Consider the following 16,536-nt stretch of genomic DNA (forward strand, 5'->3'; position numbering starts at 1 on the left):
TTTTGAAGCAGAATTACAATCTAGATGTCACTGTCTTTGTTTTAATCTGGAGTGCTGGCATGGGCAGAACTAAATCAAATGTAATTAAGAAGTGATCGGAAATAACTACATTTAATGGAGTAATATTTAAATTTTGAATTTCAACTTTGTAAGTTATAATTAAATCTAATGTATGGTTATGATTATGAGTTGGACCTTTGACAATCTGACAAAATCCTACTGAATTTAACAAATAAGTAAAACATTTGCTAAAAGTGTCAGTTTCCACATCAATGTGTACATTAAAATCCCCATCAGAACTACGTGATCATAATTTATAGCCAAATCAGACAGAAGGTTGCTAAATTCAGTCATGAACAATGAATATGGCCCTGGTGGTCTGTAGACTAGCACTATAATTGTGTTGGAATCTGTTTTAATATTTAAAATGAATGCCTCAAAGGATGTAAAGTTGCCTAAATTTTTAGGAGTGATTTGCATTTTGTTACAATGAATTATTCCAAGGCCTCCTCCTCTCTAGACTTATGAAGGAACGAGTATCCATCTGGTGACGCCTCAGCTAGAGGAACAGTGTCACATTTACTAAGCCAGGTTTCAGTAAGAAGACACAGATCAGATTTTGTACTTAATATATATCATTTACCAAAACAGCTTTAGTGCCAAGAGAGCGAATGTTCAATAAACAGCATTTAAAACTGCATGGTTCTTTCTGAACTGCTGATATATTTTTGTTTTAATTTGAATTAAATTTCTATTACAGATGCCCCTGGTGGAGTGTCTGGTTTTATCCCTTGGTCTAATTATACACCTTATTTTTGGTTATCAATTAATTTATGGTTTGTATCAAGACTAAATTTACTGGATGCCCCACAACAGGGATTATGGGTAACAGCTTCAGGAAAATAACAGGTGGGATAAACAACAGCCTGTGATTTAAGATCACATGACTGCGGCCTGGATGGTGCTCTAATCAGTCAACCAGGCAGTTTTGCTGCCATATTTTGGGATAATACATAAGATCCCTCCAGTTAGGATGAAGACCATCTCTTCTGAAAAATCCAGGCCTTTCCCAAAAATCATCCCAATTGTTCACAAATGCTATGCTTTTATTTGCACACCAGGTTTCTAGCCAGCAGTGAAGGGAATGCAATCTGCTATAAATCACATCCCTCTATATAATCTTGGTAAGGGACCAGATACAATTAAATTCCGACATTTTGTTTTAGCTTTGGTGCATAGAGAGATGAAGTTCGCTTTAATACCTCAGATTGCTGTAAATAAATATCATTAGTGCCGACATGCAGCAATAAGGTAGATACTTCATCGTCGCAACACGGTCCAATGCGGCCTTTATGCCAGAAATCTTGGCCCCTGCAAGGCACTTAACATTAACTGCTGGTTTAACATAGTTTGGAATTCTAACATTCCGCACTATGGAATCGCCAATTATGAGCACTTTATTATTCTCAGTTTCCACAGCGCGGAGAGCTGAGAATCTGTTCTGGGTCCGAATTGGTGATCTGGGTGCCGGGGGACTACAATCTGGATTCTTAGACCCCCGTCTTACTGTTACCCACTCGCCCTGTGGCTGAATTGGTGCTGCTGATTTCGCCGCACTGACTACAGTGGGACCTGGAGAGACTGAAGCCGAATCAGAAGCAGCCGAATTGTCTAAACAAACTGAGTCAATCCAATTTTCGGTTTGTCTAATCGCTATCAGATTCCTAACGCGGTCCTCCAATTCGCGTATTTTCCCGACCAACTCTAAATTAACTAAACACTTTTGGCAGGTGAAGCTATCTGCACTGTCGGCCGGAAAACCTGAGCTGTACATACTGCAGGACACACAACATATAAACGTGCCCTCGATGGGCAGAGAGCAGATAGAACTTACATTAAATGTTGAAGTCATCTTTGCGTTTTATAGGTGCTTCGCGCTTTCCGTGTTCAGCTGAATCACCGCCGCGCTTTAAGTTTCCACCACCCGCTGAGCGATCGACTTTAATTTCTCACTGCCGGTTATTTCTACTGGTCAGCTGCCGGCTTTACCTCAGATGAACTTGCTCGGGTGCTTGCGAAGGGCTACGTGCCTGTGGGAGACGCCACTGCTCTGTGCTTCCGCTCGCTGATCCGCTCTGTGCTTCCGCTCGCTGATCCGCTCTGTGCTTCCGCTCGCTGATCCGCTCTGTGCTTCCGCTCGCTGATCCGCTCTGTGCTTCCGCTCGCTGATCCGCTCTGGGCTCAGATGACCATCACCAGTTCAGAAGACCGTTATTTTCAGCTGTACTTAACAGATTAACATGACACGGGGCAATTCACTGAGTTTCCTTTAATAAATGTCTTTTTCTATGCTGTGAATGACTATAAAAGTCCTACATGTGCTTATAATTTTGAGAACACATAAAACAAAAGGGAATCTAAATTTCATGGTGCTCTGAATTTTTAACTGCACAGTCCCCTCAAAGATTTTGTGTGCATGCCCAGTGTAGGTGACTGTTTTATGTCATATGTGTTTTCACTTGTTTTAGTGTAGATGGCAATACTTCAGGAAACAATGTGAAAACACTAGTATGGGCAGAGATTGTTTTCATTTAAAAATATTGTCTTTAAATGAAAACGTAGTAGTGTGGCTGTAACCTAAGCTAGTTTTCCCTGATGGTTGATCTAAATTCATTAAGTTTTCTCTTATTCCTGGAATAAATAAAAACTGTTGTTCCAGTAGAGTCATTTGCTTCCAGCCAAGCAGACTTAAAGTTAACCATTGAAAAGATTAGACTCTTGAATATGTTCAATTTAAAAATCACTATCATCTTCATCATCATCTTTATCCTTTTCATTGTGCTTTTTCTGGTGAGGATCATGGTAGCAACACTTAGAAATGAGCTGACCAGGCCTTCCTATTCCCAACAGGCTCTCTTAGAGAGTCATCACATGTTTCCAGAACAATCCAGAGATATAATTCTTCCAGTGTGTCCTGGGTCTGCTCCTCAGTCTTCTGTATGTGACCTGTGCCTTTTACATCTCCTAATGAAGGCTCTAAGGAGGCATTGTACATACATGCTCAAAATAACTCAGCAGGCTCCTCAATCAGTCGCAGTCAGGGGGGCTGATGGAGTGGTCCTTACGGATGAAACAGGTGGTGAACCAGCTGGTTTAGGCTGCAGGGATCTGTGGTATCTAGGGTGAACTTCTCCAGGCTGTGGTGGTAAGGCTGTCCTCCTGGCATTGCAAGCAATCTTTGCTTCCATTTGGGAGACTGGCATCATCCCAACTGACTGGAAAATGGGATTTGTCGTCCCTATCTGGAAAGGGAAGGGTGATCACCTGGATTGCAACAACTACAGGGGGATAACACTGCTGTCAGTGCCGGGTAAGGTCCTTGCTAGGGTTGTCCTAGATACATTTTTTGTATGAAAATGTGCTATATAAATAAATGTTGTTGCTGTTGTCCTCAATAGGATCTGTGATCACTTGCTCACCTACCAGCAACCGGAAAAGTTTGGTTTTACACCTAAGAAGTCTACCATTGACTGCATCCTGGCACTGAGGGTTCTCATGGAGCGCAAACGCGAATATATTGATCCTACTCTGTTTAATGCTTGTATGGACTGGATGTTGGGCAAGGTCGTGAGGTCCAGCGGCTGTGGGGTATCTGTTGGTGAAGAAATATTCATAGATCTTGACTTTGCTGACGATGCCGTAATCCTTGCAGAGTCAATGGAGGCTCTGATCGGGGTGCTCGAGAGACTGTGCGAAAGTCTGGGTGTCTGGGCTTAAGAGTGTCCAAAATAAAAACCAAGATCCAGGCCTTTAATGACCTCTTGGGCACAGCCATCAGCAGTGTGTCTGTTTGAGGAGAGAGTGTTGACCTTGTCGAGAGGTTTATTTACCTTGGCAGTGACATTCATGTCTTTGGTGACTCTTCCTATGAAGTCAGTAGACGGATTGGGAGAGCATGGGGGGGTCATGTGGTCAGTGGAAAGGGGTGTGTGGCGCTCCCAATATCTATGCAAAAGGACAAAGGTCCAAATCTTTACTCCTGGAGCTTCCTGTCTTGCTATATGGGTGCGAGACATGGATGCTATCCAGTGACCTGAGATAAGGACTGGACTCCTTTGGTACTGTGTGTCTCCAGAAAATCCTTGGGCACCATTGGTTTGACTTTGGGTCGAATGAGTGGTTGCTCATGGAGTCTCGAATGGTGCACATTACCTGCATTATGAGGGAGCATCAGTTATGGCACTACGGCCATGTGGCGCGTTTCCCCGCGGGTGATCCAGCTCGTAAGATCCTCATTGTTGGGGACCCAAATGGTTGGACCAGGCCAAGGGGTGGCCCACGTAACACCTGACTGTGGCAGATAGAGGGTTATTTCTGGAGGGTGGGACTGGAACGCGTGTCAGCCTGGGGGGTTGCAAACCAGGATCCCGAGTTGTTTCATCGTGTAGTGGGTGCGGCAACACACTGTACCAGTGCATGCTCCCCAACCTGACTTGCTCCTCAATCTGGAAAAAAACAGCTACTTGTACTTGCAGATTCATTTTTTGTTCACTACAATGAGCCTGTGGCCAAATGTAGACTTACCATTAAATTAAAAGCTAAATTAAAAACTACAAACTATACTTCACTACACCATCACAATACAACATTTAAAAAACACCTGCTGCACCAATTGTTTGACCATGATGCATGCAAATGCGTTTAAACTGAAGTCCGCAATGTGCATCCATCCATCCATTATCCAACCTGCTATATCCTAACTACAGGGTCACAAAATTATGGTGGGCACTATATGTATATGTTGACACATCATAAGCTTAAAAGAGGCCCAGCCTATTTATTTTAGTACACCCTTATTGTGGTGTAAAATTTTGCAAACAGGTTGATAAATATGTTGTAACTTAGGCAAAGCAATGTAATATTAGTATTTCATTAGTGAGCATTCATGTTTACCCCCTAGGACTAAGTCAGGATAGTGAATTTTACAACTGGGTTGAAATGCCTCAAACAAGTTTGGCAAATGTTTCTCTGCAGGGCTATCTCAATCAACCCCCACAGGAAAGCCAGACTGCCTAGTTGGCAAGCCTCATGGGGGAAGGTATGAAGGTATTCTCTGCCCCATTGGTCTGAAGTATGGCTGTTTGGAATTGGCTTGTATCAGAAGCCTTTAAGTATCATGATGCCCTATTGGCTGTAGGGGTTGGACAGAAATTCTATAAATTTGCTTGCTTTACCCCGCCCTATTTTTCTTACAAATATCGGGTGAAAGACCATCTCATACACCATGAACTAAAAAGGACAACACAATGAAGAGCACAGTTCGGCAGCCATATTGAGACAGGCATGCGGTCTGGTCTGAAGAGAGCTGACCAAAAATGAGGACTTAGCTAGAGACATTTTAAGTAACAAACAAGTCTGTGTACCGCCTGAAACTACACATCAACATTTATCAGGTTGTATGGTTGCCAAAATTCTAATGTACTTTGCATATTGTTATTTATGAATATTATCAATAATACATTATTTAAAGTGTAACTTACTCCTGCTTGTCCTTTACTACACCTAATTGCCTGAGGTTATAGATGAAGAAGGGAAGGTGGAGAGAAGTTATATGGTACAGTACCTTATAAACAGTGGTAAGTCTGTGAGATTTGAGGCATGCTGACAAAGGCTACATATTAATAATACAAAAGGGGAAAGTAGAGTAATATATTACTCTACCAAGACAAAACAACCCTTAATGATATTTTGCCTAATTCTAACCTTTTCATAGATAAAATTTGACCTCATCTAATTTTAAGTAGAATATGATGTCCTTTGTCTTTGAGATATAAATTGGGGCATAGGAGTCTATCAAATAAACCAAATAAAATTACATATATCTCTGTTTTGCTCCCTTTTACTGCAGGAAAGGGTGGCCCTCGCTTGGTGGGCGGTGCCTCAAGGTGTTCAGGACGAGTAGAAATCTTATATGATAACACCTGGGGAACACTCTGTGACAAGAACCTAGACCTGCAAACCGCAGATGTGATCTGCAAGCATCTTTACTGTGGGGCAGCTGTATCAACTCCCTCACGAGCACATTTTGGGGAAGGGAAGGGCCCCATCTGGAGAGACAGTTTTCAGTGTAATGGGAATGAGTCACGCTTGGGGGAGTGTACGGTGTCTTGGGACAAAGCATCTTGTGATCACAGTAATGATGCCAGTATCATCTGCTCAGGTATGATTTACTAAACTGTATGCAAAACAAACACCTTGGATTCTTATGTTCAATCCAAACAAAATGTGTTTATTTTACATTTTATGTTAATTAATTTTTGAGTATTACAAACACATGGATTAAGTTCACTACTTTAAAAATCAATGCCAGAATGCCAATGCTTGTTTTAAATGATTGTATTCTGATTCCAGATGCTGACTGGCAGCTTCAGCTGAAAGGTGGAGAAAGCCGCTGTGAGGGCACAGTGCAGGTGATGCTGAATGGCACCTGGAGACAGATTTTGGATTCTGAATGGGATTTGCAGGATGCCAGTGTGGTCTGTGCTCAGCTAAATTGTGGTCAGGCAGTTAAACCACAGAGCATCTCCAGATACATTTCTGGGAGAGGATCAGTCATATTAACTGACATTAATTGTGCTGGAGATGAATTGTCCTTACAGAACTGCTATGTTTCTGTTATGTCTGAACTATTCAACATCAGTGACAGTGTAGGAGTTTTCTGCTCAGGTACTGTAGCTGTATTGACATAGTTTAATAAGCAAAGTTAAAAAAATCACCTGATTACTCTTTTTGTTTTATTTGTAAATACAACATGCTTGTATCATCAGGCTTTAGTCATCACTTTTTAAGTAAATTTGCAAAAATAGACTAAATCCTGGCACCTTAATTCTGCTTCTTTCCTTATCTGCTAGAACACACCAAAGTCAGGCTGGCCGGTCACAGCAGCCAGTGCACTGGAAGAGTAGAAGTGTACTACAACGCCACCTGGGGGACAGTCGGCAGTAATTCCTGGGATTTGACTGATGCACAGGTTGTGTGTAGACAGCTGGGATGTGGCAACGCAGTTCGCACTGCTGTCTCTGCAGAATTTGGAAAAGGTTCTGGACCAGTGTGGCTGGATGAAGTAAAATGCAGAGGAGATGAGTTGGCCTTATGGAAGTGCCCTTCAATTGGCTGGCGAGAAAACAACTATGAGCACAAAGAAGATGCTGGTGTTGTTTGCTCAGGTAAGAATTCAATCATCAGGTGGTGCATGTAGTCTTAAATGGGAATTAAGAGCTGCCAGATGGATAAGAATATTTCTTGGTATATTTTAATCATGTGACAGAATTCAAGGACCTTCGCCTTGTTAGTGCTGAGTATGTTTGTGCTGGGAAACTGGAGGTCTTCTACAATGGAACGTGGGGAGATGTTTGCTCTAATGGAATGGATTCAGTCACAATCAACATTATCTGTCAGCAACTGAGATGTGGAGACAGCGGTTTACTGGAAGAGGGTAAATATGATGAAGCAAGTAACAAAGTAAAATGGCTGGATGGAGTGACCTGTTATGGACACGAACTTGCCGTATGGCAGTGCCCCTCACTGCCATGGGGAGAAAATAGGTGCCAAAATGGTGAAGAGGCAAGGATCCGATGTTCAGGTGAGCATGCCCATTGAACAAAAAGCCTAGTTTCTAGAACCTTTCACAGTGAGCAGTATTCTAAATTTTGTAGTGTCATAGAAAAAACTACCATCAAAGCAGGCAGTTACACAGATGTTTCAGTGCAGTCATCTGCTTTTATATCCATCCATCCATCCATCCTCTTCCGCTTATCCAAGGTCGGGTCGCGGGGGTAGCAGCATAAGTAGAGAAGCCCAGACTTCCCTCTCCCCGGCCACTTCTTCCAGCTCTTCCGGAGAATCCCAGCGCTCCCAGGCCAGCCGGGAGACATAGTCCCTCCAGCGTGTCCTGGGTCTTCCCCGGGCCTCCTCCCGTTGGACGTGCCGGAACACCTCACAAAGGAGGCGTCCAGGAGGCATCCTGATCAGATGCCCGAGCCACCTCATCTGACTCCTCTCGATGCGGAGGAGCAGCAGCTCTACTCTGAGCCCCTCCCGGATGACTGAGCTTCTCACCCTATCTTTAAGGGAAAGCCCAGACACCCTGCGAAGGAAACTCATTTCAGCCGCTTGTATTCGCGATCTCGTTCTTTCGGTCACTACCCATAGCTCATGACCATAGGTGAGGGTAGGAACGTAGATCGACTGGTAAATTGAGAGCTTTGCCTTACGGCTCAGCTCTTTTTTCACCACGACAGACCGATGCAGAGCCCGCATCACTGCGGATGCTGCACCGATCCGCCTGTCAATCTCACGATCCATTCTTCCCTCACTCGTGAACAAGACCCCGAGATACTTGAACTCCTCCACTTGGGGCAGGATCTCCCCCCAACCCTGAGAGGGCACTCCACCCTTTTCCGGCTGAGGACCATGGTCTCGGATTTGGAGGTGCTGATTCTCATCCCAGCCGCTTCACACTCAGCTGCGAACCGATCCAGAGAGAGCTGAAGATCACGGCCTGATGAAGCAAACAGGACAACATCATCTGCAAAAGCAGTGACCCAATCCTGAGTCCACCAAACCGACCCCTTCAACACCCTGGCTGCACTCTAGAAATTCTGTCCATAAAAGTTATGAACAGAATCGGTGACAAAGGGCAGCCCTGGCGGAGTCCAACTCTCACTGGAAACGGGCTCGACTTACTGCCGGCAATGCGGACCAAGCTCTGACACTGGTTGTACAGGGACCTAACAGCTCTTATCAGGGGTCCGTACCCCATACTCCCGAGCACCCCCACAGGATTCCCGAGGGACACGGTCGAATGCCTTTTCCAAGTCCACAAAACACATGTAGACTGGTTGGGCAAACTCCCATGCACCCTCCAGGATCCTGCTAAGGGTGTAGAGCTGGTCCACTGTTCCGCGACCAGGACTAAAACCACACTGTTCCTCCTGAATCCGAGGTTCACTATCCGACGGACCCTCCTCTCCAGAACCCCCGAATAGACTTTTCCAGGGAGGCTGAGGAGTGTGATCCCTCTATAGTTGGAACACACCCTCCGTCCCCTTTTAAAGAGGGGACCACCACCCCGTCTGCCAATCCAGAGGCACTGTCCTCGATGTCCATGCGATGTTGCAGAGACGTGTCAACCAAGACAGTCCTACAACATCCAGAGCCTTAAGGAACTCCGGTATCTCATCCACCCCGGGCCCTGCCACCAAGGAGTTTTTGACCACCTCGGTGACTTCAGTCCCAGAGATGGGAGAGCCCACCTCAGAGTCCCCAGGCTCTGCTTCCTCATTGGAAGGCATGTTAGTGGGATTGAGGAGGTCTTCGGTACTCCCCCACCGACCCACAACGTCCGGAGTCGAGGTCAGCAGCCCACCATCCCCACCATATACAGTGTTGACACTGCACTGCTTCCCTCCTGAGACGCCGGACGGTGGACCAGAATCTCCTCGGCCGTCCAAAGTCGCTCTCCATGGCCTCTCAAACTCCTCCCATGCCCGAATTTTGCCTCAGCAACAACCAAGCCACATTCCGCTTGGCCTGCCGGTACCTATCAGCTGCCTCCAGAGACCCACAGGACAAAAAGTCCTATAGGACTCCTTCTTCAGCTTGACGGCATCCCTCACCGCCGTGTCCACCAACGGGTTTGGGGATTGCCGCCGTGACAGGCACCGACCACCTTATGGCCACAGCTCCGGTCAGCCGCCTCAACAATAGAGGCACGGAACATGGCCCATTCGACTCAATGTCCCCACCTCCCTCGGGGCGGGTTGAAGTTCTGCCGAGGTGGGAGTTGAAGCTACTTCTGACAGGGGACTCTGCCAGCCGCTCCCAGCAGACCCTCACAACACGCTTTGGGCCTACCAGGTCTGACCGGCATCTTCCCCACCATCGAAGCCAACTCACCACCAGGTGGTGATCAGTTGACAGCTCGCCCCTCTCTCACCCGAAGTGTCCAAGACATATGGCCGCAAGTCCACGACACCCACAAAGTCGATCATCGACCTGAGGCCTAGGGTGTCCTGGTGCCAAGTGCACATATGAACACCCTTATGCTTGAACATGGTGTTCGTTATGGACAATCCGTGGCGAGCACAGAAGTCCAATAACAAAACACCGCCGGGTTCAGATCGGGGCCATTCCTCCCAATCACGCCTTCCAGGTCTCACTGTCATTGCCCACGGAGCATTGAAGTCTCCCAGCAAAACGAGGGAATCCCCAGAAGGTATGCCCTCTAGCACCCTCCAGAGACTCCAAAAGGGTGGATACTCCAAACTGCTGTTCGGCGATACGCACAAACAACAGTCAGGACCCTTCCCCACCCGAAGGCGGAGGGAGGCCACCCTCTCGCCCACCGGGTAAACCCCAATGCACAGGCTCCAAGTCGGGGCAATAAGTATGCCCACACCTGCTCGGCGCCTCTCACCAGGGGAAACTCCAGAGTGGTAGAGAGTCCAGCCCCTCTCAAGGAGATTGGTTCCAGAGTCCCAGCTGTGCGTCGAGGTGAGTCCGACTATATCTAGCCGAACCTCTCAACCTCGCGCACTAGCTCAGGCTCCTTCCCCTTCAGAGAGGTGACATTCCACGTCCCAAGAGCCAGTTTCTGTAGCCGAGGATCAGACCGCCAAGGTCCCGCCTCGCCACCACCCAACTCACACTGCACCCAACCTCCTTGGCCCCTCCCATAGGTGGTGAGCCCATGGGAGGAGGACCCATGTTACCTCTTCGGCTGTGCCCGCCGAGCCCCATGGGTGCAGGCCCGCCACCAGGCGCCGCCATCGAGCCCCACCTCCAGGCCTGGCTCCAGAGGGGGCCCGTGACCAGCGTCCGGCAAGGGAAAACGTCGTCCACAGTTTTATTCTTCATTGGAGGTTTGGAACCGTTCTTGTCTCATCCCTCACCTAGGACCAGTTTGCCTTGGTGGTTCTACCAGGCATAAAGCCCCGGACAACATAGCTCCTAGGATCATTGGGACACGCAAACCCCTCCACCACGATAAGGTGACGGCTCAAGGAGGGGTCTGCTTTTACATGTTTTTCTAATTACCATCACCTTGCCTAATACATCATGTCATCTGACTCTTAACATGCAGAACTTTATCATTTCTACCAATCAACTAAGGTCACCAGTAAAAATTTTTGACTATTGTCGATTTTTCCATAATTCTGAGCACTGCTTCATTAAGAGGGGTGATGTGCAGATTGTCCTATTTATCTTAGCACCCCTTCATAGGAGGGTGGTGTATGGGTTTTCCCATCAGCTTACCCCTGCTTTCTGGAGGGGGATTTGTTACTCATTAACCTCATTCTAACCTTGGAAAATTATGTTGGTGGCTTCTCAAAGATGAGGCAGTGACATCATGTGTTTAAGCTTCAAGTTACATTTATTCCTTTCAGTTATGCTAATAATTCATTCTGTTATTGGATGTTATATAAATATATACTGCTGAAATAATTAAAGGAATACTTTTTAATCAGAATGTAGCATCAAGTCAATGAAATTTCTGGGATATTGATCTGGTCAGATAAGTAGCAGAGATGGTTGTTAATCAGTTTCAGCTGCTTTGGTGTTAATGAAATTAACAATAGGTGCACTAGAGGGGCAACAATGAGACGACCCCCAAAACAGGAATGGTTTAACAGAGGGAGGCCACTGACATTTTACCCTCCTCATCTTTTCTGATTGTTTTTTCACTAGTTTTGCATTTGGCTATGGTCAGTTGCATTACTGGTAGCATCATGCGATACCTGGACCATACAAAGGTTGCAAAGGAAGTCCAACTTCTCCAGGATGGCACATCAATACGTGTCATTGCCAGAAGGTTTGCTGCATTTCCCAGCACAGTCTCAAGGGCATGGAGGAGATTTAAGGAGACAGGCAGTTACTTTAGGAGAGCTGGACAGGGCCCCTCATAGAAGGTCCTTAACCCATCAACAGGACTAGTATCTGCTCCTTTGGGCAAGGAGGAACACTGCCAGAGCCTTACAAAATGACCTCCAGCAGGCTACTGGTGTGAATGTCTGTGACCAAACAATTAGAAACAGACTTCATGACGGTGACCTGAGGGCCCGACGTCCTCTAGTAGGCCCTGTGTTCACTGCCCGGCACCGCAGAGCTTGAATGGCATTTGCCATAGAATACCAGAACTGGCAGGTCCACCCCTGGCATCCTGTGCTTTTCACAGATGAGGGCAGGTTCACCCTGAGCATATGTGACAGATGTGAAAGGGTCTAGAGAAGCCGTGGAGAACATTATGCTGCCTGTAACATTATTCGGTTTGGTGGTGGGTCAGTGATGGTCTGGGGAGGCATATCCAGACCTCTCTACAGGCCAGACAACGGCACCTTGACTGCCATTAGGTATCAGGATGAAATCCTTGGACCCATTGTCAGACCCTATGCTGGTGCAGTGGGTTCCTCCTGGTGCATGACAATGCCCGGCCTCATGTGGTGAGAGTATGCAGGCAGTTCCTGGAGGATGAAGGAACTGATACCATTGACTGGCCCCCACACTCACCTGACCTAAATCCAATAGAACACCTCTGGGACATTATGTTTTGGTCCATCTGACGCCGCCAGGTTGCATCTCAGACTGTCCAGGAGCTCAGTGATTCCCTGGTCCAGATCTGGGAGGAGATCCCCCAGGACACCATCCGTCCGTCTCATTAGCAGCATGCCCCGCTGATGTTGTCAGGCATGCATACAAGCGTAGGGGGGTGGGGCATACAAACTACTGAGAACGATTTGGAGTTGCTGCAATGACATTTCAGCAAAATGGACTAGCCTGCCGCATCATTTTTTCACTTTGGTTTTCGTGCTTTTCATTCCATCAAACGATGTGCCATCCTTTCATTCCTAATACATTACCCAGTCCATATCAGTAGAGATATCCAGCATGATTCTTTTTCCCATTGAGATCTGATGTGTTTTTAAAGCGTTCATTTAATTTTTTTGAGATTTTATATATACAGAATACTTGTAATTGATTGTAAATGATTATTATATATTAAATAAAAAAATCTATTCTAGCAGGCGTATACAGTGCAGCAGCAATGTATTTTTGATTTTCTGGCCCAGATGTGATATGGCAGCAAACAGCTCCTTACCTAACAATGTGGTGTTCAGCTTTTTCAAATTTAAAAGTGGCTAATGCCGCTTTATGGCTTGGGTATCCAGTATATCTTGTGAACACAAAAATCTCACCCTCTAAACAGCCAATGTGTATAACTTTAATTTTTCTGTTTTATTTGCAAAGCTGCTACTGAAAGACCTCCCACAACAGCTTCACCTGAAAGATCCACCATGACAGCTTCTGCACAATTTGAAATGTGCACTGGTGAGTTCTGTTTCTTATTGGTTTATTTAGCAAATTATGATATGCCACTAAGAAGACTTCATGCTGGCATAGAAGCATTTTCCTTATTTGCAAATAAACTGGAATTTGGAAAATTCCACCAGACCATCTATTACCCCAAACCACTTTTTTCCATTATAGGATAGTAAAGTGCTGGAAACTTTGCTGGTTGCATTATGCACAAAACAGGAACCAGTCCTGAATGGGACTCCAGCTTATCATAGGGCAGACATATCTATATTCACTCATTCCAGGCCGACATAGACATTGACAGAGCCAGGAACTGAGCCCAGATCCACAGAACACTTGCTGAGAGCCGTGTCATTTTAATGAGCAAAGTCTGAACAATAATAAAAATAATCACAACAATAATAATACATCACCTAACCCATTAATCAGTGTTATAGATTCCTGAGACTATCCTGGCAGCATCAGATGCAAGACCAGGAAGACCTGTTAGGGTGGCAGTCCATTATTGGGCACAGTCATGCGTAGACTTATGCTCACTCTTAAAAGGGCTGGTTAGAGTGGCCAAATAACTTAAAACATGTCTTTCTGATTAGATAGAAAACCAAATTACCTAGAGGAAAGAACTCATGGTCAGTGTCTAGGCCAGGGGTGGCCTGCTCTGATCCTGGATAGCCACAATGGCTGCAGGTTTTTTTTTTCCAGTTGATTAATAAGAAGCCAATCCTCACCAATAACAGATCTTATTTAATTTCATGGCTTGTTAGTGTTATCACTCTACCATGTCGGTTCATTCTTAAATCATAGATTTTTTCCCTTTTTAATGATATATGTATCATCCAAGTGATCTGAAGCCTAAAATGGATGAGTCATTTTCAGTTCTTCACTTTCCCTTCAGTTTCCTACCGAGGACCTAATTAAACCAAACAGTGAATGATGAATACACATGGGTGGTAATGGAGGCAAGCTAGATGTAGAACTGCTGGTTATTTTGTCATTTGCATCATATTACTAATTGGGAGCAGTTGAAACAATGAATACTGATGTTTAAGACTAAAATAAGCAGTTAAGGGTTCAAAATCCTAACAGGCCAGACAACTAAAATGAACCAGAAACATTTAACTTGAGCAAAAAGTGCTTCAATAGCAATGAAGGATTACTCATGAAGCAATTGGCTTGGAACGCAAAACCTGAAGTCATTGCGGCCCTCCAGGACCAACACTGCTCACCCCTGATTTACAGAGTCTGAGTTTTAAATAGCAAATACATTAAATGAAGTAAATTAGTAGCAAAAACTAGTCACTAATTAAGAAAATGGTTGGAATAAAAACCTGCAGCCACTGCAGCTCTCCAGGACCGGAAATGGCCAACCCTGCAACTCACTTATAATAATTTCTTTATAGATGCTTGTCAAATAAGTCACATAAAGCAACACTTCACAGAAACTAATAAGTATTAGATAATAATGAATAAATATATCAATAAATAACAGATTAGTACTAGAAAGCCCAGGAAAAAAAATACTGTTCTAAATACGAAATAAATTTCAGTAACATGGATCATGGACAGTAGTGGAAGAACAGAGAATAAGAATTTTTCCAGATGAGCAAAATAAGTCTTGGTGCAAGTGGTATGGTATAGTATAGACAATTTTTTTTTTTCTTCTGTTCCATCTGGCCTTACTCCAAATATTGCTGATGAGGTGTTAGGAATGATTTCAAATCAATGCTATCTTAGACATATGTAGATATTTTTACACAAAAAATAATTTAAATGTAGGACATTCTCAAGAAATGTGACTTAGCAACACAGGCGCTGAATGAAATCATTCACAGGTTGGATGATGTCTTGGGTACATTTCAAACGAGATATGTGTGAACAATTAAATGTATTTTAGTTGAATTATGGTGTGCATGGCATATGTTGAATTAGATTGTATTATGTAACTAACTAGCAATCATAATAGTTCAAAACATGCAAATACATGATGAATACTGAGGTCTTTGAACCTCTGAATGATCTCTGAATGCCACAATCCTAAATTACTTGCATTACTGAAGTATTGCATAGGTTAAAGAAGGTTGAAATACATCATTATCATTTATATGGTCAAAAGGTAAGACATTCACTGCCTTAAAATACATTCTACATTTGGTTTTATAAATGGCTAACCACTGGATTAATAATAAACTAATGATAACTAGAGCTGACTGGAGCTGAGGACAAAGCAAAGAGCATTTTAAACAATAATTCCTCTCCATTTGCTGGCAGTGCACCTCCATCCAGTCTGCTTAACCCCTACAATATCTTCGGGTCGCTTTTCACAAGGTTGTGTATGAAATTGGTGAAAGCGCTCTAAAGGTTATTTATATAGGATGAAACATTATGACTTTTCTTCAATGATTACTATAAAAGGTAAACATCTCATCATTTTTACAGCTTCTGAAAAATTTTAACTTTGCTATGTTTTTGGGTCAGTTTTGGCCCACCATAGACTTTAATAGATTTGACTCTTCATTTATATTATTTTGTTTATTTACCACCTACAGTACAGTATGTAAGTAAGCATCATGAAAAAGTAACTCTTTTAACTCAGAAATGTGAAAACTTTTAATAAAACTCCCTAACTTTACAAAGGCAAAAACAATTCACAATTCACAATGAAACTTTGTGACTTTTCTTACACATCTCCCAATTAATATATGGTAGGATAAATAAATATAGTTTTATTTTGCATCATTGCAAAAACAGTTATTTAAAATAACTGGCATTCTTTAAATACATAAAACAAGTTTTTCTATTGGCTTAAACATTATCATGTATTTGGACGTTTAGAATAATGTAAGTGTTGTTTTCGATCGAGCCATGTTCTTTGGTTGGATTGACCCATTTTTGACTTTAATGGATTTTCAGCTGCATTTAAGATGCTTTGTTTGTTCAAAACCAATAAAATAAGCCAAATGTCATCCATTCTAAAAGTTAAGGTAATCGGTGGACCAACAGGTTGAGATGGTCCGTCAGTGTAAAACCGGTTTGGGTGATAGATTTGATGCCCAGGGCACCTTGAGTAAGAGGAGGTGTTAAAATCAGGTCAAAAAATTTGAAGTGGTCTCCCCTCGACTTTCTCGTATACTCAGATATGGGGATGGATATTTGAGGAGTAAA

The 16,536-nt window shown here is 44.1% G+C and overlaps 1 protein-coding gene across 1 annotated transcript in view; it reads left to right on the forward strand.

The window, feature by feature from the left end:
* Nucleotides 1-16,536, forward strand: part of LOC120529925 (deleted in malignant brain tumors 1 protein-like) — a 104,339-nt gene that overhangs the window by 79,250 nt on the left and 8,553 nt on the right. Inside the window, exons 24-28 of the mRNA XM_039754133.1 lie at nucleotides 5,909-6,220; nucleotides 6,412-6,726; nucleotides 6,912-7,226; nucleotides 7,328-7,642; nucleotides 13,306-13,386. Coding sequence (XP_039610067.1) covers nucleotides 5,909-6,220; nucleotides 6,412-6,726; nucleotides 6,912-7,226; nucleotides 7,328-7,642; nucleotides 13,306-13,386 — 1,338 coding nt within the window. The remainder of the gene's footprint in view (nucleotides 1-5,908; nucleotides 6,221-6,411; nucleotides 6,727-6,911; nucleotides 7,227-7,327; nucleotides 7,643-13,305; nucleotides 13,387-16,536) is intronic.

Source organism: Polypterus senegalus, chromosome 5, assembly GCF_016835505.1.
Source record: "Polypterus senegalus isolate Bchr_013 chromosome 5, ASM1683550v1, whole genome shotgun sequence".
Lineage (NCBI taxonomy): Eukaryota > Metazoa > Chordata > Cladistia > Polypteriformes > Polypteridae > Polypterus > Polypterus senegalus.